At 42.7% G+C, this 25912-nt stretch overlaps 1 protein-coding gene and 1 non-coding gene across 2 annotated transcripts in view; one reads left to right on the forward strand and one right to left on the reverse strand.

Annotated features, from left to right (window-relative positions):
* SPMIP3 (sperm microtubule inner protein 3) overlaps positions 1–17310 on the reverse strand; it is a 36645-nt gene extending 19335 nt beyond the window's left edge. The window contains exons 1-2 of the mRNA XM_019976010.2: positions 17218–17310; positions 7684–7752 (exon numbers count right to left, since the gene is read on the reverse strand). Coding sequence (XP_019831569.2) covers positions 7684–7739 — 56 coding nt within the window. The 5' untranslated portion in view covers positions 7740–7752; positions 17218–17310. The remainder of the gene's footprint in view (positions 1–7683; positions 7753–17217) is intronic.
* A 7295-nt stretch (positions 17311–24605) lies between these two features.
* On the forward strand, positions 24606–24712 carry LOC139176590 (U6 spliceosomal RNA). The gene has a single exon (XR_011561046.1). It is a non-coding gene; the product is annotated as a U6 spliceosomal RNA (small nuclear RNA).
* The last annotated feature ends 1200 nt before the right edge of the window (positions 24713–25912 follow it).

Raw genomic sequence — 25912 nt, forward strand, 5'->3', positions numbered from 1 at the left:
AGAATTCAAGAAGAGTCAGTAGAAGGTAGTACATAGTTTTGCATGGAGTAGCTCATCAAGTACGTGTTGAATGATGAATGGAAACTTAAGCTATGCCTCCAGTTTGACCAGAATTTATTAACTATGCATAATGTATACTACAGCAAACAAAACCATCCCAAAGGAAAAGAAAACCAAGAAGGCAAAGTGGTTATCTGAGGAGGCTTTACAAATAGCCAAAGAAATAAGAGAAGCAAAAAGCAAGGGAGAAAGGAAAAGGTATATCCAACTAAACGCAGAGTTCCAAAGAATAGCACAGAGATAAGAAGGCCTTCTTCAACAAACAGTGCATAAAACTAGAAGAAAACAGCAAAAGGGGAAAGACTAGAGATTTCTTCAGGAAAATTGGATATCAAGGGAACATTTCGCCCAGAAATGGTAGAGACCTAGTAGATGCTGAAGAGATCAAGAAGAGATGGAAAGAACACATGGAAGAACTCTACAAAAAAGATCTTAATGAACCAGATTACTACAATGGTGTGGTCAGCCACCCATAGCCAGACTTTCTGGAGAGCAAAGTCAAGTGGGCCTTAGGAAGTACTGCTGCTGCTGCTGCTAAGTCGCTTCAGTCGTGTCCGACTCTGTGCGACCCCATGGATGGCAGCCCACCAGGCTCTGCCGTCCCTGGGATTCTCCAGGCAAGAATACTGGAATGGGTTGCCATTTCCTCCTCCAATGCATGAAAGTGAAAAGTGAAAGTGAAGTCACTCAGTCATGTCCGACTCTAGCGACCTCATGGATTGCAGCCTACCAGGCTCCTCCGTCCATGGGATTTTCCAGGCAAGAGTACTGGAGTGGGGTGCCATTGCCTTCTCCGTTAGGAAGTACTAGTGTTAATAAATCTAGTGGATACAATGGAATTCTAATAGAACTATTCAAAACTCTAAAGGACCATGCCATCAAGGTGTTGCATTCAATATGTCAGCAAATCTGGAAGACCCAGCAGTGGCCACAGGACTGGACAAGGTCAATCCTCAACCCAATTCCCAAGAAGGGTGGTAGCACAGAATGTGCTAACCATCACACAATTGCACTCATCTCCCATGCTAGTACAGTCATGCTTAAAAATCTTGTATTCTAGGCTTTAGCATTATATGAACCAAGAACTTTCTGATGTCCAAGCTGGGCTTAGAAAAGAAAGAGAAACCAGAGATCAACATTTGCTGAATCATAGAGAAAGCTAGGGAAATCCAGAAAAACATCTACCTCTGTTTCATCAACTACGCCAAAACCTTTGATGGAAGTGATGGAAATACCAGACCATCTTCCCTGTCTCCTGAGAAACCTGTACACACGTCAAGAAGTAACAGTTAGAACCCTGTATGGAACAAATGATTAGTTCAATATTGAGAAAGGAGTATGACAGGGCTGTCTGCTGTCACCCTGCTTGTTTAACCTATATGCTGAGCACATCGTGGAAAATGCTGCCCTGGATGAGTTACAAGCGGGAATCAAGACAGGCGGGAGAAACATCAACAACCTCAGATATGTGGATGATACCACTCCAATGCAGAAAGCAAAGAGAAGCTAAAGAGCCTCTTGATGACGGTGAGGGAGGAGAGTGAAAGAGCTGGCTTAAAACTAAATATTAAAAAACTAAGATCTTCATTTTGATATTTGGCAAAACTAATACAATTATGTAAAGTTTAAAAGTAAAATAAAATTTAAAAAAATTTTAAAAAAATAAATAAAAAATTAAGATCATGGCATCTGGCCCCGTTACTTCATGGTGAATACAAGTGGAAGTACTGACAGATACCTTATTCTTGGGCTCTAAAATCACTGCAGACGGTGACCGCAGCCATGAAATCAGAAGACGATTGCTTCTTGGCAGGAAAGCTATGACAAACCTACACAGTGTGTTGAAAAGCAGAGACATAACTCTGCCGACAAAGGTCCGTATAGTCAAGGTATGGTCTTCCCAGTGGTCACGGATGTTTGTAAGAGCAGGACGGTAAAGAAGGCAGAGCAACAAAGAATTGATGCCTTCAAACTGTGGTGCTGGAGAAGGCTCTTGAGAGTCCCTTGGAGAGCAAGGAGATCAAACCAGTCAGTCTTAAGGGAAATCAACCCTGAATGTTCGTTGGAAGGACTGATGCTGAAGCTGAAGTTCCAGTATTTTGGTCATCTGATGCAAACAACTGACACATTGGAAAAGTCCCTGATGCTGGGAAAGACTGAGGGCAGAAGAAGTGGGCGGCAGAGGATGAGATGGCTGGATGGCATCACCGTGCAGTGGACATGAACTTGGACAAACTTCGGGAGATGGTGAGGGACTGGGAGGCCTGGCATACTGCAGTCCATGGGGTTGCAAAGAGTCAGACATGACTAGGCGACTGAATAACGACAACAGTGTGCCCTGCACATTACTAGGTTCTACAGATACAGAGCTGAATCAAAAGCAGTCCTTGTCCTCATCACGCTCTTTATGTGCTGAAATCATGACCTGAATAAAGGGTCATTGGGGCACAAAAGAGGGAGGGCTGTCTAGGGTTTGAGCAAGTCAGTAGGAGAGGGAAGAGATTCCAGGTGAGGGAATGATAGAACCCAACTCTCGGACAGAGTTGTGATCAGAGTGGAGTGTGTGAAGGCCAGCGCGGACTTTGCTGTCTGGCTGGTGCAAAAGGCAAAGTGCTGTCAGCAGGGCGGGTCTGCCTGTCTATGCAAACAGGACCTCAGGGAGCTCTGATTTGCAGAAAACCCACAGTCTGTCTGGGCCTGCCCAGTGGCTGGGATAATATGACTGAGCCCTGAACAGTAAATAACAGCAGGGGATTAGGTCACAAGAAGAAAGAGGAACTGGCACAATAATAGGGAACAAATGACATTCCTGAGGGCATGGGAGTGGGAGACACAGATTTCTTAGGTGCCTGTCCAGTTTCCAAGCCCCACCTTGGGAAGATTATCTCACTGGATGCTCTGTGAAGCATCCACCTGGAGTTCCAGAACAACACTGATTTCTCACGGTTGCTATACCATTTGCACTAGGCTGTGTTTTGACTCTGGGTTCCTCCCTGGCATGAGTCCGGGTGAGCAGCCTAAGCCCTGCTCCTAGAAACGGTCTGTACAAGCCGTCTAAGACTGGAGAAGCCCCTCACCAGCACCAGGTAACGTGCCCACCCCAAGTCCCTCGGGAGTCTCCCTGGGTAGCTTTTTTATTTTTTTAATTTGTTTTATTTTGGCTGCAACACGTGGCATGTGGGATCTTAATACCCTGACCAAGGATCCCACCTGCAGCTCCTGCAGTGGAAGCGGAGAGTCTTAATCACCAGACCCCCAGGGAAGTCCCTGTCTGGGTAGCTTTTGAAGTGGAGAGAGTAGGAAAATGTGTAAGCAGGTGGGTGTTGGAGGCAGGGCTGGGTGAGGTCGTGGAGAGGTTTGAGGAATGAAGGTGTGGTATGCTTTTCTTCCAACTCTTTGGGTACTTTCCAAGTTCCCCCACGTGGTCTTCACCTCAGAGAGGAGAAAGCTCTAGATGAATGTGGTAACATGTCAGTGGTTTGGAAGAGAATTTTTATGTCCTAAAAGATAATGCCTGGTCTGGCCTGGCAGTCAGTCCTCCCAGAGGCTGCACAGTACCTGGCCTCTCCTGAGGAGGGGCTGGGGGTGAGGAAAAAATCGATTAATGAGTAGGAAAGCAGGGCTGGCCTCCTGGTCTGGGAGCCCTGCCCTGGACTCTGCTCAGACCCACTTTATTGACTTGGCTTGTAAGATTCTTGAGTCAGCTGTAGAAAGGCCTTTTCTCCTCCCTGGGTGGGAGTAGGAGTCCGGGCACAGTATTTACCAGTCCCTGACAGCTTGGCTCTTTGAGGTTACACATTCAGTCTAGACAAGAGCAAACCTGTTCCCTGGGAGGGTGAATGTAACCAGAGCAGGATCTGGGCTTCCCCGCAGGCAAAACTCAACACCCAAAGGGGAGGATCCCTCTGGGACCTGAGGCAGCCCGGGCCACTGTGATGGTGCAGCCCTGTGTCTGTGCTGGGCCTCATCGTTACAAAGCTTCGCAGAGATGATCTCATCTAACTCTCACAGTCCTGTTGCTAGGTAAACATTGTTAACACCCTGTTATAGAAAAGGAGACCAAGGCTCACAGAGGTTAAGTGGGCTTTCTAAATAACACCCAGCTGATAAATGCCAGAAGCATGAGTCAAACCCAGTTCTCTGAACTCCAGATCACATCCAGAGTCATCTCTGTGTTTGTGCGATGACTTCTTTTTCAGAAGAGTTCAGCGTACTTTTGTGTGAACTCTGTGATTCACTGTGGGCAGACAGGAAGTGGATGTCCTGTACCAAAGCAATAGGAAGAGAAGTAGATCCAGCACTGTAACTGGAGGCGGCTTTTGGTTGAATAAAAACAGTGCTTATTGCAGGCTCTGAAGTGTGCTAGATGCCAGGGCTGCAGTGATGAGAAACACTGTCTTTCCACCTGAGAGTTCATGATCAGGCAAGGAAAACCCTCCTCAGGCCTAATCATATAGAGTGGGGGTAAGTGCTGCACCAGTCAGGAAACAAAGGCTCAGGGAGAATGAGTCTCTTACTAAGGACAGGAGCCGATAAGTACAGAGATGGGAGGCCACCATTCCCACATCCTCATGCTTTCATTCCCCAGACTCTACTAGCTTCACAAATCTCCTCAAGGAAGAGGGAGCCTCAGTTTCCTCATCAATAAAATGGGGTGGGGAGGGCTTCCCTGGTGGCTCAGTCGTAAAGAATCCACTTGCCAATGCAGGAAGCACAGGTGTGGCCCCTGATCTGGAGAGATCCCACATGCTGCAGAGCAGCTAAGCGTGCTACAACTAGTGAGCCTGTGGAACCACAGGCTCTAGAGCCCAGGAACCACAACAACTGAGCCCCCGCGCCCTAGAGCCCACGCTCTGCAACATAACAAGCCATGGTAATGAGAAGTCTGGGCACCACAACGAGCAAGTAGCCCCCACTTGCCACAGCTAGAGAAAAGCCTGCATAGCAACAAACCCCCAGCACAGCCAATAATAAATAGATAAATGAAATTTTAAAAAAGTATAAAAATAAATAAAGTGGGGATGATGCTATCTCTGTTAATGACTACATGAAAGTCAACAAGACGTGTGAACGTCCTTGGTGACTGAAGTATCCCTTTGCTGTTGCCATCTATCATTCAAGGCAGGATGATCTGATCTTCACAGCTGCCCCTTGATGTCTCAGAGATCATTTCAGTTGATGTTTTTAAAATTCATTTAAGCCCAAAACAAATTCTTTGTCTTTTGCACACCACAGTGAGTTTAATCCAACCTAAGTGATCTTTCCAGGAGCATCCTAGGCCCCGCAAGTCAACACAATGCTCAGCCCTGCCCCTGCGTGACAAGGCTAAGATAATTTGTATCTAATGTAATTCTTTTACGAGAATTTTGTGTGGTCACTACTCCTTGTGAATCACTTAATATTTAACTTTATGAGGTGCCCCTACTGGTTTGTAATTCAGTTTTCCCTACTATAGCCCAAGGGTTAGGCATTTAAGGATGAATTAATTGGGTAAATGCTTACAGAGAGGAGCAGCAGAGGGCAGACCTTCTGTGGATACTGTCAATCACCAGGAGGCCAAACCTCAAACACATGCCAGAATGAGTTTTTCTCACTGATTCATTCATTTTCAGTTTTCCGACAAAGGTGCACAGAGCTCCTACCAAGTGTGGCAGTCTGCTAGGCAGAGTGGCCAGTGAAACAAGCCCCGCCCTGGGGGCTGACCTGGGGATGTCAAGGGCAGTGACCAAGAGCGCAGATGTTGGCTCCAGACTAGCGGGTTCAAATCCTCCTTCTGCTAGTTCACTATGGTGGAATCTCAGGACAGTCACTTAACCACTCCTTGCCTCAATTTCCTCCCAGTCACTGTGAAGATTAAATGAGTTGATATATACTTGGAACAGTGCCTGCCACATATTAAGGGCTGTAAAAGTGTTAACTATTAATCCAGTGGGTGATCTAGACAGGAAATAAAGAAACAGAAAATACCTGAAAGTTATGATGGGAGTCATACAGGAAACCAAAAACGGTGTGAGAAGGAGAACTAACAGAGGTGATGAGGTCGGTGAAAGGAAGAGACCTCCCCCAGCCTGGATGGTACCACCTTCTGCTCACTGAGCAGCTGATAACAGTGGAGACATGCTGAGTGAAATCGGGCTGGTTGAACCGAGTAAGAAGAGTAGCAGAGAGTCCAGAAGGCAGTGATGCAGGGGAAAGGAACATGTCCCAAAACCCTGAGACATCAAAGAGTGCGGGCCTCCTGAAGCAACAAGAAAGATCATGGGGCTGAGGTTAAGAGGAGGTTGGAGAGATCAGCAGGGTCTGTTTATGTAGGGCTCTGCAGGCCCTGGCAAGTGTTGAGGCTTCATGCAAAACGCAATAATTGCAGGGTTTGGTTTTGTTTTGTTTTTTGACTGTGCTAGGTCTCTGTTGCGGCACTTAGGATCCCTAGTTGTGGAGTTCAAACTTAGTTGCCCCGCAGCACGTGGGATCCTAGTTCTCTGACCAGGGATAAAATCTGTGTCTGCTGTGTTGGAAGATGGGTTCTCAACCACTGGACCACAAGAGAGGTCCCAGATTGCACGGTTTTATGCAATGGAAGGCTCTGATCCCATTTATATTTTATGGGGTTCTCTCTGGAGAATGGATTGGAGGAGGACCAGAGTGGCCATCGTTGTAGGTGAACAGGGGAGAGGCAGTGGTGGTCTGGACCAAGTGGTGGCTGTGGAGATGAAGAAAAACAGTCAGATGGAGATACACCCTAGAGGCAGAATTGAGGACCCTGCTGATGGACTGGTCCACTCTGTTGCAAGGCAGGAGAGACACAAAATAGACAGAGACCTGCCCCACAGGGAGCACTCAAGTGGCGAGTGGGGGCCCCAGTCTAGTGCAGGCACACTGTGCCTCTCTGATGGATGAGCCCAAGAGAGCTGAATGCAGCCCAGCCTGAGGATATCAGCGGCCCGGTGCCTTCTGCACTGTGTTCCACCCCAACCCTCCAGCTCCCCAAGGGCTGCTAAGGACCCTAAGTCAGGTCTAGTGATTCTGACTTGGTTCCATTTAGCTCCGGGCGGCAGCAGCCAATGGAGGATTGTCTCCATTTTCCCCAGGAGATGAGACCACAATTAAACAGGCCCGACAGTGGTGGGCAAAAATCTCAAACACACACACGGAAAGCCAAGGGCATGTGCGGAGGCAGAAATCAAATAATTCTGGAACCCACCCCTTTCTCTCCGCCCTGCTTCCTCCGTATGTGCATTTCAGGGAAGGAAGGATAGGGACTATACTTTCTCTAAAATAGGACTCTTTTTTAGAGAAAGAACATCTTTTTAAGAACAAAGCAGCCTTCCCTTCCTCCTTCAGTGATTTCTGGAAGCAAAAGGACATATCTTTGATGACTAAACATTGTGGAAAATAACTAAATACTAAAATTTGGAGTTGCCAAGTTTGCATAGATGCTGCCATAAATGTTGGATTTTTTTTTCTTAAACAGCTTTTTCTAAACCCAAAGAAACTTCAGTAGAACCTCTGGCAGCAGTTATCTCTAAATCAGGGAGCAAGCAGCAGGATGAATAATTCTAGCCTCCCAGGAGTCCGTCTTCCGTGCTGCAGCTCTGGAGGTGTCTGCATTTGGAAGACCATTACCTGGGTGGGATTGCTGGGCGGCGGTCAATAAATTCTCGTAGCCGGATGGCAGTCATGATGGATAAGATTCTGAAAAAAAAATTTAAGTGAAGTTTCTTATTGCAAGTTTATACACATTTCCCAGGCATGCCTACCTAGTACTACAAAGTCTGTCTTGAAAGTAGAAGGGTCATTCATAGCTTCTGCTAGACTATTTAGGGAAGGAAATAGACTCTTTAAAAAAATTATTTATTTATCTATTTATTTGTGGCCTTCTTCAGTTGTGGTGAGCAGGGGCTACTCGTCATCGTGCTGCGCGGGCTTCTCATTGTGGTGGCTCCTCTTGTTGCTGAGCATGGGCTCTCGGATGCTCGAGCTTCATTTGTTGCGGCACGTGGGCTCAATAGTTGTGACTTAGACTCTAGAGCACAGGCTCAGTAGTTGGGGCACTTGGGCTGAGTTGCCCTGAAGCACGTGGGATCTTCTGGGATCAGGGACCAAACCTGTGTCTTCCGCATCGGCAGGCAGATTCTTTACCACTGAGCTGCCTGGGAAGCCCCAGGAAATAAACTCTAAAAGAAGCAAAAAGAAATGGAAAGCATAAGCCAACACACAGACGCATGCTTTTCTTTAACAGTAAAAAGTACTGTGTGAGTTGGGGACGTAGCCTCCTTTGTCATTCTTCTTGAGGTATCTTCCTACTGCGCCCGCTTTTGGGCTAAGCTCTGCATCTTCCACATGCCCTCATAATTAGAGTTCTGGAAATGAGTTAGATGTACTCAAATCAGATGTAATTGAGATTTGGAAGATGAAAACGAGACAGGGGCTGATTTCTGCTTCTTTGCCTTTTTCTATTGGCAAAACTGGTTAAGACAATGTGATATTTCTTTATGCAGCAGAATGCCAGTGTCCAATCTCCAGCTTTGACGGTGGAAGAGGCAATCGTGTTGAAGCAACGCTGAACACTGTGTTTAGAGTTCAACTACCAGCTTCTTGAGGGCAGAGAGGGAGCTGGAGTGGCAGTGTTGTTAGCTTTGGGACCAGGTTCTTGAACTCAGTTGTCTGGAAGGAACTTCCTGATCAGGGCACAGGTAGCTGCTTTTATGATGGGTCAGTTTTGTGAAGATGTTCTAGAAGCTTCCTGGAGGCCTTCCCCAGGGCCTACTCTTTCCAACACTTCAAATGATTTTGTAACCATCTCATTATCTACACTGAACTCTTTTCTGTTCATATGCTGGCTCCAGTTTAAACATATAATACATAATGTTTCTAGTCTAAATTTTCATTTTGCATCTGCTCATGTACTGGAGAACTTGCCATAGAAAACCACTGCATCTAAGTATTCACTTGAGAAAGGGTCTACAATGGGGCGGACACTAAGTGCCTGGGGGACAGAGGTGGGAGAAAGCCTTATTTTTTACAGTTTACCTTTGGTGCACCTTGGGAGTTTTGTACAAGGTGTATATATTATGCATATACAAAGACAGCTGGGCTCCAATTTGCATCAACATGGGGTAGCAGAAGAACATTGTCCTGAGACCCACGTGACTTGTGGTCAGTCTTTGCCTCGCTAGAGTGGAAATGTGTGTGAATGGTTGTGTCCTCCCTGAAAGTCATATATTGAAACCCTAATCCTACTGTGATGGTATTTGGAGGGGGAGCCTTTGGGAGGTAATTATCTCATGGGCATGGAGCCCTCATGAATGGAACTAGTGCTCTTATGAAGAAGACCTCAGAATGTTCCCTGGCTTTCTTTCTGCCATATGAGAATACAAGAAGTCTGCAGCCTACAACTTGGAAGAGGGTCTCATCTGAACCCTACCATGCTGGAACCCCAATCTTTGACTTCGGCCTCCAGAAACCTGAGAAAGAAACTTCTATTGTTTACAAGCCACTCAGCCTCTGAAGCTTGTTACAGCAGTTGAACAGACTCAGGCACCAGCTTAGTACGTTGATGGTTATGATATCTTTCTGGAGAGTTATGTGAGACAATGATGCATGTGTGTTTTCTAACCTAAAAATCACGTTGGAGAAAGGAGACTATATGAGTTTCTATTTATGAGCATGTATTATGTGTACAGTAACACGTATTAAGGAGCTTTCCTGGTGGCTCAGTGGTAAAGAATCTGCCTGCCAATGCAGAAGATATGGGTTCGATCCCTGGGTTGGGAAGACCCCCCTGGAGAAGGAAATGGCAGCCCACTCCAATATTCTTGCTGGGAAATTGCATGGACAGAGGGGGTTGGCGGGCTACAGCCCATGGGGTCACGAAAGAGTCAGACATGACTCAGCAACTAACTACCACCACCACCAACATGTACAAACTCCTATCAGCCTCCAAGTAATCCTATTAAGTGTTTATCACTACACTTTACTGACAAGAAAACTGAAATTCTGAGAAGTAAAGTAACTTCTGAGGATCCATGGTTAGACTCCTCTAGCTCCACAAACAGTTGTCTATCAGAACAACCACGGGCACCCTGACCATCAGCCAAAACAAAACTGGGATAATACACAAGAAGCAATAACCAGGAGGGAGAAAGAACTGGGAAAAAAGAGTGTGATACCTCCCTCTTTTCCTTGTATAACTCGACTTCTGTCCACAGGCCACCTGGTTGCTTTACTTCACCTCTATGTTTTTCAAGCAACTTGAAAAGTTTCAAACAAGATCATAATAGGACAGTTCAGCTATCCAACAGAATCTGTTCATTACAAAGTGTGTTTTTACTTTCAGCACTGGTGTGTTTATTTAAAAAAAGAAAGCAGAAAGAATGAAAGAGAGAATCTGAGCAAACACAATTGAGCTCTCTTTTAAACTCAGAAAACATCACTGCTGGGATTTCAGTTCACTAGAAGTGACATGCCGGAGAAGAATGCAAGATATTTAGGACATTTGTGCTCCTAACCAAGACAACAGCAAGTGTGCCTTCGATGATGGAGTGACTGCTCAGTGCCTAGAAATTCTGAATCAGCATCACAGGGAACATCAGGCCTGGGTGGCTGTGACTTGGCTATGTGGTAGAAACCCTTTCAGAGGAACACATTAATAACTCACTTTGAGTCTAAGTCTAAGCTTCCAGAATAATCAGAAGACCTTGTCTGGGAGGGTGACCTTGCCATTCTACATCTTTAGAGAATGCCTCTACCATGCGTATAGGGTACCAGATCACATTTTGTGTGATTAGCTATCATCTCTTGAACACATAAGAAAATGTAGCTTGCAATAGATATGTCAGTGCATTTTATTTTAGTTAATCTTAAAAAATAGAGTCACCCACCAAATCAGAATGTGACTTAGGTATGAACATATGTTAAACTTGCCATCATTTACAAACTCACAGCCAATACTGCACAGCTGTTGTCAGAGGCACCACGAACAACATATCTTTTATCACCTTTAAAATGTATAATTTCTTAGTTACCTTAATAGAAGATTCTCCTTCTGATGTGCCCTTAGTAAAATTCTTCCAGAACAAATATGAGTTCTGTCTACACTGTCATCCTACCTTTCATTCAAACTCACATTAATTCTACAAAATCTTCAGCTTTTTTCTTTTTAAAAAAAACTGAAATACAATATGCTCAGACTGAATAATGCTATAAAATAATATTAAAACCACCCATAAACAACTATTTTAAATTTTTAAATTTCATGTATGCACATACATCTACATTTATATGTGTATATGTGGGGCTTCCCAGGTGGCTCAGTGGTAAAGAGTGTCCCTGCAAGCAGGAGACGCAGGCTGTATCCTTGCATTGGGAAGATCGCCTGGAGGAGGAAATGGCAACCCATTCCAGGATTTTTGCCTGGAAAACTCTATGGACAGAGGAGCCTGGTGGGCTACAATCCATGGGCTCACAAAAGAGTCATATACGACTTAGTGACTGACCAACAACAAATGTGAATATCGTTTTCTTGGGCTCCAAAATCACTGTGGATGCTGACTGCAGCCACAAAATTTTAAAATGTTTGCTCCTTGGAAGGAAAACCATGACAAACCTAGACAGTGTATTAAAAAGCAGAGACATCACTTCGCCAACAAAGGTTAAGCTAAAGCCATAGTTAGAGCTATGGTTTTTCCAGCAGTCATCTATGAATGTGAGAGTTGGGTCATAAAGAAGGCTGAGTGCCAAAGAATTGATGCTCTCACCAAAGAATTGGTGCTGGAAAAGACTCTTGAGAGTCCCTTGGACAGCAAGGAGATCCAACCAGTCAATCCTAAATGAACTCAACCCTGAATATTCTTTGGAAGGACTGATGCTGAAGCTGAAGCTCCAGTACTTTGGCCACCTGATTCGAAGAGATGACTCACTGGAAAGATTGAAGGCAGGAGGAGAAAGGGGTGACAGAGGATGAGATGATTAGATGGCATCATCGACTGAATGGACATGTGTTTGAGCAAACTCCGGGAGATAGTGAAGGACAGGGAAGCCTGGCATGCTGCAGTCCATGGGGCTGCAAAAAAGTTGGGCGTGACTTAGCGACTGAACAACAACATAAACAGCATATATACTTAAAAACTTGAAAACACAGCAGGCATTCTGTTTCATATTTTTTGGTTTTCATTTAACAACATATTATGCTAAAATTAATACAATATATTAAAATTTTCTACACTGCTACAGAATATTCTTAATTCTAATATTTAATGTTCTTTTGTGTTGTTTAGCTCACCTATTACTCTATTTAAAACAGTATCCTCTTCACTCCCTGGACTCCTCATCCATGTTCGATGCTTGATTTTTCTCCAAAATACTCATCACCATCTGCCATACTGTATGTTTACTTAGGTATCTTGTTTATGTCTGTCTGCCCCATTGGAAAGAGAGCTTTGAATGTTGTGTTCACAGCTGTATCTCTAGGACCAAAGATGATAACTGACACTCGGTAGACATTTAACAAATATTCTTTGAACAACTGAATGTGCTATAATTTATGAAACCCAGCTCCCTAATGTTGGACATTTTGGTCATGCTGAGCTTTTATATGTTTGATGCAGTTGAATTAATTTCTTAGGATACATTCCTAGAAGGGAGTCAAGGTTTGGGCATCTTCATGGCTCTTTCTTAGGAGGATTGGAGTCACTTTCAATAATTAATTTTGGTACCTAAATCACTATGGATAGACTCCTAGGGCCTAAGAATTAAAATTTAATAATAGAATTTTTTATCATGCTGATGTTCAGGAGGTGAACGAAGGTAAATGTATATGAGATGCACATTCCAACAAGCTTCCTCAAAGTTAATATTCAACATATTCAAAATGCTGACTTCAGGATTTATTTTGGCAACTTTCTGGTATTGTATATTATGGATCAAACCAAAATTTTATAAAATATAATAGCAGTCAAAAGCCTGATAAATTCTGCCCATTTATGGTAATATTTCTTAGCAAGTCATGAAGGAACTTTCTCAGCCTGATAAGAAACATGCATAAAAACCTATAGCTAACATCATACTGGCATCCGGTCCCATCACTTCATGGGAAATAGATGGGGAAACAGTGGAAACAGTGTCAGACTTTATTTTTCTGGGCTCCAAAATCACTGCAGATGGTGACTGCAGCCATGAAATTAAAAGACGCTTACTCCTTGGAAGGAAAGTTATGACCAACCTAGATAGCATATTTAAAAGCAGAGACATTACTTTGCCAACAAAGGTTCGTCTAGTCAAGGCTATGGCTTTTCCTGTGGTCATGTATGGATGTGAGTGTTGGACTGTGAAGAAGGCTGAGCACCGAAGAACTGATGCTTTTGAACTGTGGTGTTGGAGAAGACTCTTGAGAGTCCCTTGGACTGCAAGGAGATCCATTCTGAAGGAGATCAGCCCTGGGATTTCTTTGGAAGGAATGATGCTAAAGCTGAAACTCCAGTACTTTGGCCACCTCATGCAAAGAGTTGACTCATTGGAAAAGACTCTGATGCTGGGAGGGATTGGGGGCAAGAGGAGAAGGGGACGACAGAGGATGAGATGGCTGGATGGCATCACTGACTCGATGGATGTGAGTCTGGGTGAACTCCGGGAGTTGGTGATGGACAGGGAGGCCTGGTGTGCTGCGATTCATGGGGTCGCAAAGAGTCGGACACGACTGAGCAACTGAACTGAACTGAACATCATACTTAATGGTGAAAGGCTGATTTCTTCTTAAACTCAAGAACAAAACAGGATGTTACTCTCACCTCTACTTAACATGCTGCTGGAAGTCTTAGGGCAATAATGCAAGAAAATGAAATAAAAGGCATGCAGATTGGAAGGAAAGAAAACTGTCCCTATTTGCAAATGACATAATTGTCTCTTTAGAAAATCTCAAGGAATCTACAAATAAAGTCTTAAACTAATGGCTGTTTTTAACAAGATCATAAGATACAAAGTCAACACTCAAAAAATAAATATACTTTAAGTAAAAAAACAAACAGAATTTATAACACAACTATTTACAATAGCACACAAAAAAAAGAAAGAAAGAAAAAAAAATACTATGTATAAATCTAACAAGACATGTTCAGGTTCTATATGCTGAAAAGTACAAAGTACTAATGAAAGAAATCAAAGACCTGAGAGACACTGTGTTCTTGGATTGGAAGACTCAACGTTGTAAAGATGACAATTCTCCCCAAATTGATTTGATTTCTCTGGTTGAACTTCCCAGCAACATTTTTGGTAATAGATATAGACAAAAGTTTTTTCTAAAGTTTATTTGGAAATGCAAGGGAAATATTAATAAAATAGCTGAAGTAATTTTGAAAAAGAGCAATCACGCTTTGGTAGAAAGGGGATGGAAAAACACTAGTCCTCAGCTCACATCTATTATCAACTAGACATTTCACATGTGTTATTTCACTCAGTCTTTATAGTAGTGAGAGCTGTTTATTGGTATCCTGAATTTGTAGAAGATGTTAAATTACATATGTAAGGTCATGTAGTCCCCAGTAGCTCAGTGGGTAAAAATCCACTTGTAATGCAGGAGATGCAGGTTTGATCCCTGGGTCAGAAAGATCCCCTAGAGAAGGAAATGACAACCCACTTCAATATTCTTGCCAGGGAAAACCTATGGACAAAGGCTACAGTCCCTGAGGTCTCAAAGAGCCAGACATGACTGAGTGACTAAACACACACACACATACTAAGCACAGCCAGTAAACAACAAAAATCCAGATCTGCCTGATTCCAAAGCCTGTCTGCCTTCTCCTCTAGGGCCACTGATTCATTGATTTACTCAGCAAACATTTAATGATCAACTACCTTCCCGTGGCATTGTACCAGGTACTGGCAAAAAGCATTTAGCCAAAAGTATGTGGTCTTGTTCTCCCGTTATGTGTTAGAGGAGATGAAGTCAGATATGAATCAGAGTCGCACAAGGCAATGTAAAATTGAAGCTCGGTAACTGCTGAAATAGAATCCTCTGACGTTAGCTTTCAGGTAGTTGAGGGGCTGCATCCCTCCTCCCCTCTTTCAGAATTCTAAAGACTCTAAGAATGGATAAGTCACATTTGCTTCAGGACATATTCCCTGATAGGAAACACTCGAGAAGCTCTCCTCTTGGAGATGCGCTTTCTGAGACTGAGAAAAAGTTTGTAAAAACTGACACCAACTTTTATGGTAGGAAAGAGTTAAAAATAAGATTTGTTAAATCAAAGGTTTACAATGTTAAACGGATCCAGCAGCAATTACCTGGTAAGTTAATCAGCTTGTGGACCTTAAGCATTAATACATGATAACTAGCAAGTTATCAGGCTTCCCTGGTAGGACAGCTGGTAAAGAACCATCTGCAATGCAGGAGACCCTTGTTTGATTCCTGGGTCAGGAAGATCCTCTGGAGAAGGGATAGGCTACCCACTCCAGTATTCTTGGGCTTCCCTGTGCATAAGAATCTGCCTGCAATGTGGAAGACCTGGGTTCGATCCCTGGGGTTGGGAAGATCCCCTGAAAGAGGCATGGCAACCCACTCCAGTATTCTTGTCTGGGGAATTCTATGGACAGAGGAGCCTGGTGGGCTGCAGTCCATGGGGGCTGCAAAAAGTCAGATGTGATTAAGCACAGCAGAGCACAGCAAATTATCATTTAATTCATCTGTCCAAAGAAGGGCAGAGGCAGAATATTAGTGGGGTCCCCAGACTCTGATGTTGTTTATCTGGTAATTTTTGGAAATAGAAGGGAGTGGCATATAATCTGGCACACACATGGCAACAATTTACTTTCAAAATGCAGTGCGTAACACCAGAGTCCTGGGTGTCCCCTTTCCTTGAAGGTGTGGCGTCTGTACTCTATACCAGGGGAAGTTGGGCCCCTGGAGCAAGCCAGGTCCTCGTAATCTGCCAGCGCACAGAAGGCATGTGGGGCGGCCGGCTTTCTCAGAATTCCTATGCCTCGCCCTTGCTAGGAGCACGACAGTAACCTCGCTGACTGCAGAGTTGCTCTGTGGCCAAGGCAATTGCTCTCAGCTGCTTTTCAGCATGTGTGTCATAAGAGGTCATTTAGAAAATGGTTTTGAGTAACTGAGTTACTTGCTTCTGTTTCCTCAGGAAGCCAGGGTTCCCAGTTCAAGAAGGTTGTTTACCCACTTGCTCTCTTGCCCTTCCACATTCCTGCATCCAACCCCCAAAACCCTACCATGAATTTTGCTGCCTGAATGTTGCTTCCTTCCTCCTTTTCTAATCTAAATTCCACCCACCCTTCAGGGCCTTCTTCAGGTCCTTTACAATCTCTTACTAGGACTCTGAGTTCCCAGGGGTCTCTTGTCTGCCCCTGAATTCCCAGAGCCCCTGATTAATTCTATGATGCACTTTGGTTCTTATTGGTTCATTGATTTCTGAACTCATTTATTCATCATTTAAGAAAATGTTTAATGAGTGGCAGTTTTGTGCCTGGTCTTGAATAAGGCTCTAGAGATTCTTCAACGAGTAAGATACTAGTTTCATACAATGTCTTGCCTCTCAGCTAAAGTTATGTAAGCTCCTGGTTGTTGAACCATGTTTATTTTTTCAATTAATAAATTTGATCGTGCTGGGTCTTAGTTGCGGCATGCAGGATCTAGTTCCCTGACCAGGGATTGAACCTGGGCCCCCTGTGTTGGGACTGTGGAGTCTTAGACACTGAACCACCAGGGAAATCCCAGAACCATGTTGTTTTGATGGTCTTTATCTTCCCTCTCCTTGTCCTCCTACCTCACTGTCTTGCAAAGTGTTCCCCATCCAAGGAAATGCTCACTGCATACAGAATCAGTCAGTCAGTCAGCCCACTCCATAATCTGGCAATCTAGTTAATACGTTTTAAACTTTATTCTTCTTGTATCATAAAGAGCCAGTTGCCTTAACATAGGTATATCCCATTTCTAAGGAAAAAATGTTGATCTAGAAAAAGCTCTTCAAATAATTCAAAATTGAGATATAAATATTCAGTTTCCAAAAGAATTCTTCACTCTACAAAATGGTTTGCCACAAAGTTTCTTTATATTGTGAGCTCTTGTCCCTAGAGCATTCAAAATGCAATCAGCAATTCAGTAATGCAACCACTAAGTGAGAAGAGAGAGGTTTGGGCAGTAACTGGTGTTACCTGCTTAGGCTGAAGTGGGTAGAGACCTCCTTGTTCTTAAAAGCAGTCCTCTAAGGACAGCAGTTATTTTAGCTGTCTCCAAGTACTGCCAAGGCTCACTGCAGAGTTATAGGACTTGATCTTTTTTACATCATTGAAAGGGTATTGTGATGCACTGTGACTTAGAAACTTTTGGTAGGTAATGCCTTTCAAGTCTTGGACTTATTAAAAATAGAGATCCTTTGGTCTCCCTGTACGTGAAAGAAAGGATAAAAATTGGTGTGGAAAGGAAAACCATGTGGCAAGTAACCTGGACTATTTAATCACTAGAATTTTCTGTAAAGGTTATTCCAGAGACAGCATAAGGTCAAAGATCTGAGAGGTGCTGTACTGCAAGCACTACCCTTTGCAAGCTAAAATTGAGGAAGTAGGGCTTGGCCCCTGGAACAAATGAGTCTAGCTCTGCTTGGTCCAAGGCTAGATTAGGCTCCATCCTGCTACTACTGAAGGTATCAAAGGAGACATTTAATTGGCCCTCTGTATGTCTTCTTTGGGAAAATATTTCTTCAAGTTCTCTGTCCATTTTCTAATCAGTTTGTTAGTTTTTCAGCTAATGTGTTATACAAATTTTTTATGTATATTTGGCTATTAACCTCTTACCTAACATACTATTTGCAAGTAACTTCTCCCATTCAGTAGGCTGCCTTTACATTTTGTTGACAGTTTCTTTCATTGTGCAAAACCTTTTTGGTTTAACTTACTCTCATTTGTGTATTTTTGCTTTTGTTGCCCTTGCCTGAGGATCCAGAAAAATATTGCTAAGACGGATATCAAAGAGCATGCTACTATGTTTTCTTCTAGGAGTTCTATGGTTTCAGACCTTACATTTAAGTATATAATCCATTTCAATCTTTGAATATGGTATAAGAACATGGCCTAGATTTATTTTATCGTATGTAGCTGTCCACTTTTCCTGGCACCATTTTTTTTTGAAGATACTATCTCTTCCCCACGTGTATTCTTGCCTTCTTTGCTGTAGATTAAGACTAAACCTACAATATCTCTGAGGTATGCCTGTAGTCATTTTGCGAGCTATAAATTGGTATCTGATTATGGCTTTGATCTGCGTTTTCCTGATGATTAGTGATGTTGATGAGTTTATTTTTAAGCTATTTTGTTCCATTGATCTCTGTGTCTGTAATTTTATCCAGTACCATATGGTTTTCATTACCATAGCTTTCCATAGTTTGAAATCATGGAGTGTAATACCTCCAGGTTTTTTTCTTCTTTTTCAAAATTATTTTGACTATTCATGGTCTTTTGTGATCCCACCCAAATTTTAGGATTGTTTGCTTTAGGTCTGTGAAAAATGCCATTGGTATTTTGATAGGAACTGGGTTAAATCTATAGATTGTTTTGTGTGGTATGGACATTTTAACAATATTCATTCTTCCAATCCAAGAACATGAGATATCTTTCTATTTCTTTATATCATTCTCAAATTCTTTCATGAATATTTTATAGTTTTTCAGAGTATAGGTCTTTTACCTCCTTGGTTGTTTATTCCTAGGTATTTTATTCTTTTTGATGCAATTTTAAATGTTTGTCTTCTTGCTTTCTCTTTCTGACAGTTCATTATTGGTGTACGGAAAAGCAACAAATTTTTTTGTATTGTATCCTGCAGCTTTACTGAATGCATTGATTAGTTCTAATAGTTTTGTATATTATATATATATAATCATTATTTCTATATATATTATTATGCCATCTGCAAATAATGACAGTTTTACTTCTTTTCCCCAATGTGGATACATTTCATTCTTTGTGTTGTCTAACTGTTATAGCCAGGACAGCTAATGCTATGAATAAAATACTAATACTTTGAATAAAAGTGGCAGGAGTGGGCATTCTTATCTTATTCTTGATCTTAGAGGAAAAGCTTTCAGCTTTTCACAATTGAGTATATGTTAGCTGTGGGTTTACCATATATGGCAGTTTATCATATATGTCATATATGTGCCAATATTGTAGCTGCCTGGGAATTTCCTGAAATGCTTTGAGAAATTATTGATAAAGGCATGTACTTATCTAGCAGGTTTTCTTTTCCTGGGGATATGGAGTTTATGATCATCACAAGAGTCTAGTGAGATGGAAGGCGCTTTCCTCTCAATAATTCATTCATAACCTTAATGCTTGTTTAGCAGATATAAATTCATGTCTGTTACATTTGACAACAAGGCTTCACAAAATATTTAAGTAGATGAGAGCACAGCTGAGTTTCCAAAGCGTGTAGTGTGGAGCAGAAAGAGAACTTGTTTGGACAGAATTCATTGTATCTCGTCAGCATCTGGTCATCCTTAAAGAAATGCCTGGCCTTCCAAAAGGAATTTTTTAAAAATTCCTAAACCTTATTGGATTCTTCCAAGGTAGTAAAGTATCTGTCCTTCCTTTTCAAGCAGTGGTTCACGGCATCTCAAAGCATGCTGATGCCTGAGGTTCTAACTTAATGGGCCCGCGGTGGGGGAGGAGGAAGGTGTGGACACCAACATTGTTTAAAAATGTCCCAACTGACTCCAGCAAATTGTTGGCATTGAGAAATTTGGTCCTCAGGGTTCTCCAGCCTTCCTAATCTCACGTGTCTTCACTAATGCCCTTGAGGTAGTCCCTGGGTCAGGCAACAAGCTCTTCCATGAGATAAGAAACTAAGGCACAGAGAGGTTCATGGGCTTCTCTGATGCTGTGCAGCCAACGAGTCAAGATTGGAATCAGTGACTCCAAAACAATAACATCACCTTTTTCCTCAGCAACTGGTGACATGAACACAGACTACACGTATGAAGAACAACTGGGGGTGAGGTATGACCACCTGTGTCAAAGATATCACAAAAGGGTATGAAACAGTTCTGAGCCAACTGTTCTCCTGATCAGACACAGATGCACAAAATGGGGATACTTATTTGAAACCATGTCAGGAATGAAGCATTAATTTCCTCTTTAAAGCCTTCCTTCCCTCACATTTATTGCTATTGATTCCATTTTCTTAGAAAATCCATCAAGATCCACAGACTTCCTGCCACCTGGGTTCTTAGCTCTGTCACTGAAAGACACTGGAAAATTCTCAAATGTCCCTGTAATTTAGGTCCAAAAGTCACTACAAATCTGCATTTGCATGTGACAGGACTACAAAAACTTCCGTGCTTGCTTTTTTTCTTTTTTCTCTCTATTTTTTGGCTGCACTGTGCAACATGCACAGTCTTAGTTCCCTAACCAGGGATCAAACCCGTGTTCCGTCTAGTGGAAGCCTAGTATCTTCACCACTGAACGGCCTGTGAGTGTGTGTGTGCTCAGTTGCTCAGTCCTCAATGACTCTTCACAACACCCTGGACTGCTGCCTCCCAGACTCCTCTGTCTATTGGATTTTCCAGACAAGAAAACTGGAGTGGAAAGCCATTTCTTACCCCAGACAAACAGGTTTTTTATGTGGATAAGACATGACTGTAATGGAAGAGGATGCCAGACCAAAGTTACATCAGTAAGGAGGAAAAGTTGATGCCAGCCTATAAAGTGGCAAAGGATGAGCTACTTCTGTTGTTTGGCGGCAATGCTTCCGGTGATATGAAGGTGAAGCCTCTCTTTGTTACCATTCAGAGAACCCGAGAGCCCTTAAACAGAAGAGTCCCCCAAAGACTGGGTTCAGTTCAGTTCAGTTCAGTTCAGTCGCTCAGTCGTGTCCGACTCTTTGCGACCCCATGAATCGCAGCACGCCAGGCCTCCCTGTCCAACACAACTCCCGGAGTTCACCCAGACTCACGTCCATCAAGTCAGTGATGCCATCCAGCCAACTCATCCTCTGTCATCCCCTTCTCCTCCTGCCCCCAATCCCTCCCAGCGTCAGAGTCTTTTCCAATGAGTCAACTCTTCTCATGAGGTGGCCAAAGTACTGGAGTTTCAGCTTTAGCATCAGTCCTTCCAAAGAAATCCCAGGGCTGATCTCCTTCAGAATGGACTGGTTGGATCTCCTTGCAGTCCCAGGGACTCTCAGGAGTCTTCTCCAATACCACAGTTCAAAAGCATCAATTCTTCGGCACTCAGCCTTCTTCACAGTCCAACTCTCACATCCATACATGACCACAGGAAAAGCCACAGCCTTGACTAGACGAACCTTTGTTGGCAAAGTAATGTCTCTGCTTTTGAATGTGCTATCTAGGTTGGTCATAACTTTCCTTCCAAGGAGTAAGTATCTTTTAATTTCATGGCTGCACACAAGCCATTTTCCAGGTCTGGTTTTGCCACCACTTTATCCCTGAGGTAGGGAAATATTGCCTAGAGAAGGACATCCCATTCAACAGTCTTTTGCCAAAAATATTAATGACAGATCCACAGATTACAAGTAGCCCAGCTCCATGGACCCTCTGGAACCAACTGGCTGAGACTGAATTGTTGTGTTTGAGCTCAAGTTCTCCCTCTATCCAACCCAGCTCACTTTGTTCTATTACAGAGTTAGTTCCTGAGACTGTTTCCCAATAAACCACCTTCATACAATTCTGTCTCAGAGTTGTCTGTTTCTCAGTGAATCTTAAAAGAGTTGGTTTTGTGAGTTGTCTGAGGAATAGACTCTGAATTGAATTTTGGAATTGCGTCACCCAAGACTATTGGTGAGGACGTCACCACTGGTGGCAGGTGGAGCAGGGAGAGCCGCTGGCATTCTATAGCAAAGCAACTGTTGAGACTTTCACTTAGAGGACATGAAAGGAAGGAATCCATGGGCAGGTGCAGTTTCTCAGGCATTGGAAAAGCTGGAGAAAGAAGTAATTATTAGAGCAATGGAATTAGATGGCTTTGATGAGTTCCACTGTGTTTTGCAATAAGATAGAGAAGTATGAGGATGACTAAGCATTAACTTAGGCAAAATGTGAAATTGAGGACCTCCCCTTGTAGCACATAGAAAGACTCATTTGTTGTGGCAGGAAGGCGGGAACCGATGAGAATCAGTCTCAGGACGTAGGCATAAGTGTAGTGAAGTTCCAGAGAATAGTGAACAAATTTGCCATGCAAATGTCAAGGCCATGATTGGAAAGGAGTAGCAACCTAAGATTTGGGATGAGAAAGAAGAGGTACTTGGGAACCTTGAAAACAGACTTATCTGAATTTCTGGACCTGCAGAAGTGAACTACTCGTCTCTTTAAAGGGTTATTGTTCCTCTCTTGCTTGAAGATCATGCAGAGTCCATCTTCCCTCTTTAGAATCTACCCACTTTTCCTCTTCTGACCATCAGACAAAACTTAGACCAAGTAACAGTGTAATCTGCAGGGAGTGTTGGACCTGCTTAGAGAGGAAAGAAATTTGAGTCCAAAAAATATAACCTGAATTCTAATCATAAGGAAAGTTTAGACAAGCTGAAATATTTCTACAAAATAACTGGTTTGAACTCTTTAAAAATGACAAAGGAAGATTAAAAAAAAAAAGCTAAGACGCTCTTCCAGATTGAAAGCCTATAAGAGATAAGACAAATAAAAGCACTCTGTAATCTTGGACTGGATCCTGGCCCAGGTTGTAAAAGGGCTCTTCAGCCCACCCAGACTCCACCTACTGGAGTCCCAGCTGAAAGTATTCAGTCCTTCCCTGAGAATTTCCCATGACTGAAAAGAGTGTTTCCTGAGGCAGACCACCTCCAGCGGCTGGTTAACATGGGTATACAGAAGCCCATCTCCTGGCTCCAATTTGGGACGTCTCTGAAATTCCATTCTAGCTTTGGAGCTCTCCATGGCATTGGCTGAGGCCTCTGATGCAAGTGCAGTTCAGCTGATCCTTTTGCCAGATCCTGTTGCTACAAGTGTGTGTGTCCTCAACTGGGTCCAACTGTTTGTGACTGCATGGACCATAGCCCGCCGGCTCCTTCTGTCCATGGGATTTCCCAGGCAAGAATACTGGAGTGAGTTGCCATTTCCTCCTCCAGGGGATCATCCCCACCCAAGGATTGAACCTGTATCTCCTGCATCTCCTACCTTGGCAGGTGGATTCTTTACCACTGAGCCACATGGGAAGCCATTTCTACAGGAACATACCCCCAAATCTCCGCTAAGCAAATTTCTATCACAGAGTGTTTTCCAGGAAACTTTATGTGGGAGACCCACTCAGAGCTAAAAGACCTCTCTCTTTTAAAGAGCCACAATTCCTGCTTTCTCCATCTGTTTCCAGTCCAATGCTGGGGAGAGGAGGAGGAAGTAGTGACTAAAGTGTATTCCATTTAAAGAAAGCTTAAAAGAAGAAAAGAAAGAAAAAAGTTTCTTCCCTGATTAAAAAAGTTATTCTCAAGTTTCTGGTGTCATGAAATCTACTAAAAAATCTAAAAACTTGAGAACTATTTAACACAATACTTCTAATTTTAAATTAACAATTAAAAATTTTCTCTTTCTCTAGTAAACCCTACATGAATGTTCAAGAAGAACCTGCCAGGTGCTCATTACTGCACTGGCCGCAGGGAGTGAGGAAAGCCTAGGAGGATCAGAATCAAACACAGGCCAGAATTGCAGCTCTGCTGGTCAGTTCTGCACCTTTGCTGCAAAGTTGGATTAAAAAAACAAACCTACCACATAAGGGTCATTCCCATTAGGCTTATAGGATATGATGCCTGTGGCAGCAGCTTGTTAGTTTGTAAAGGTTCGTTATAATTATATAGGGCAGTATAGACCTGTTTCACGCTGACTCATGAATCTGTCCTTTAGGACAATTGCATATAGTACACTTTTTCAGAGATTTTATTTAGAAAACTGCAAACTCATAAAGTTGAAAGAACAGTACAATTAGCATCTATATACCTTTTACCTAATTGGGGAAGTTTTTAAATAATTTATGAAGTCATATAAATTTTTTTGTGAGTCATTTGAAAGTAGATGACATGACACAACTAAGCAGTTCAGCATGTGTTTCCTAAAAATAAAATTATTTTCTACTGTAAAAAATGAATGAATAAAAAATCTCAATTAGAGTCAAAGCACTAGAAGGGGAAGCTCTCACTCCCTTCTAGGGTAGCAGAGCCTAGCAGAGGAAAAAGAAAAATTCCTCTTCTTTCCTGGCAAGGACTCAGCCAATGAAAGCCATGGACAATTTGTAGCCCTCCCAACTTCTTTTCCCCACTATAAAAGCATTCTCCTTCCCTTGTCATGGGGTGACTTATGCGGCTTCCCATGGCTGCAGACCCAGAAATGTAACTCTCATTGATCTTGAATAAATCATCTTTTCTGGAGAAATAACTGTGTCTGTTTCAGGTTAATGCTATTAACTTCAGTACATTGTCTCACATAAGTGACACTAAAAATTCTATAGTATTTACTCATGTACAGTCTAAATTGACTCAGAATTGTTTTTGAAAGCTGATTTTTTTGTAAATAATTTAAAACCTGAAGTTAGTGCTGGCTTTAGCAGCACATATACTAAAATTGGAACAAAACAGAGAAGATTAGCCTGGTCTCTGTGCAAGGATGACATGCAAATTCATGAAGTGTTCCATATTTTGCCCCTTTCCCCACATCAAGACTTGAATCACAAGCTGGATCAAGAAGACTTCTGGGAGAAATATCAACAACCTTAGACATACAGATAATATCACTCTAATGGTAGAAAGTGAAGAGGAACTAAAGAGCCTCTTGATGAGGGTGAAAGAGGAGAGTAAAAAGCTGGCTTAAACTTAATGTCAAAACAAACAAACAAAACCCAAACCCAAAGTTAACACACCATAGTTGGCTGTTATGTCTCTGGTTTCTGCTAATCTACAACAGAAGCCCTCAGAATTTTGTTGACTTTTTATGATAATGATTTGCTCTAAGAGGCCACATTAATTGTCTCATAATATGTCTCACAGTCTATTATTTTTTCATTTCCTCATAATTAAATTTTATATAAACATTTTTGGCAAGACTATCACAAATGGGATATTGTGGCATATTATATACTTTTAAAGACTTGATCAAGATGTATGTCAATCACACCTCAATAAAGTGATTTAAAAAAAGACCCTACCAAAAAGTTGAATAGTTCTTTTGCTTGTAGGTTACAAAAACGATTACTATTAACCTAATGGAAAGTATTAATTTCTTGGAAGGCTATTAGTGTAGGATTTCATATAAAATGAAAGGGAGGGGGACTTCCCTGGTGGTCCAGAAGCTAAGAATCTGCCTTCCAATACAGGGGACGTGGGTTCAATCCCTGGTCCAGGAAATAAGAGCCCACACACTGCAGGGCAACCAAACCCTCGTGCCACAACCACTGAGCCCGTGAGCCGCATCTACTGATGCCCTCACATCTAAAGCCTGTGTTCCACAACAAGAGAAGCCCCCACAATGAGAAGCCACTGCAGCAAAGAGTAGCCCCTGCTTGCCACAGCTAGAGAAAGTCTATGGGCAGCAGCAAAGACCCAGAGCAGTCAAAAATAAAATAATAAATAGTAATTTTTTAGACATTGAAGGAAGGATGAGAATCACTAAGCCTCAGGAAGGCAAGCATTAGGACAGGTCTTGGGATCCCAGAAGCAGGGGTTCCTGGCCCACTGGGTACTGAAATTGATATGACAGTGACACAGCCCATCAGTCAGAGGATAGGATCACAGCCTGTTCAGAGCCACTAGGAAAATAGGATCAGGCAGCCACTCCAACTGCTTTCTATTTACATGATGCTGACAATTTACTGTTATACAAAGCTTATGTAAAAGATACTTTTA

Source organism: Bos indicus, chromosome 16 (genome assembly GCF_029378745.1).
Source record: "Bos indicus isolate NIAB-ARS_2022 breed Sahiwal x Tharparkar chromosome 16, NIAB-ARS_B.indTharparkar_mat_pri_1.0, whole genome shotgun sequence".
Classification (NCBI taxonomy): domain Eukaryota; kingdom Metazoa; phylum Chordata; class Mammalia; order Artiodactyla; family Bovidae; genus Bos; species Bos indicus.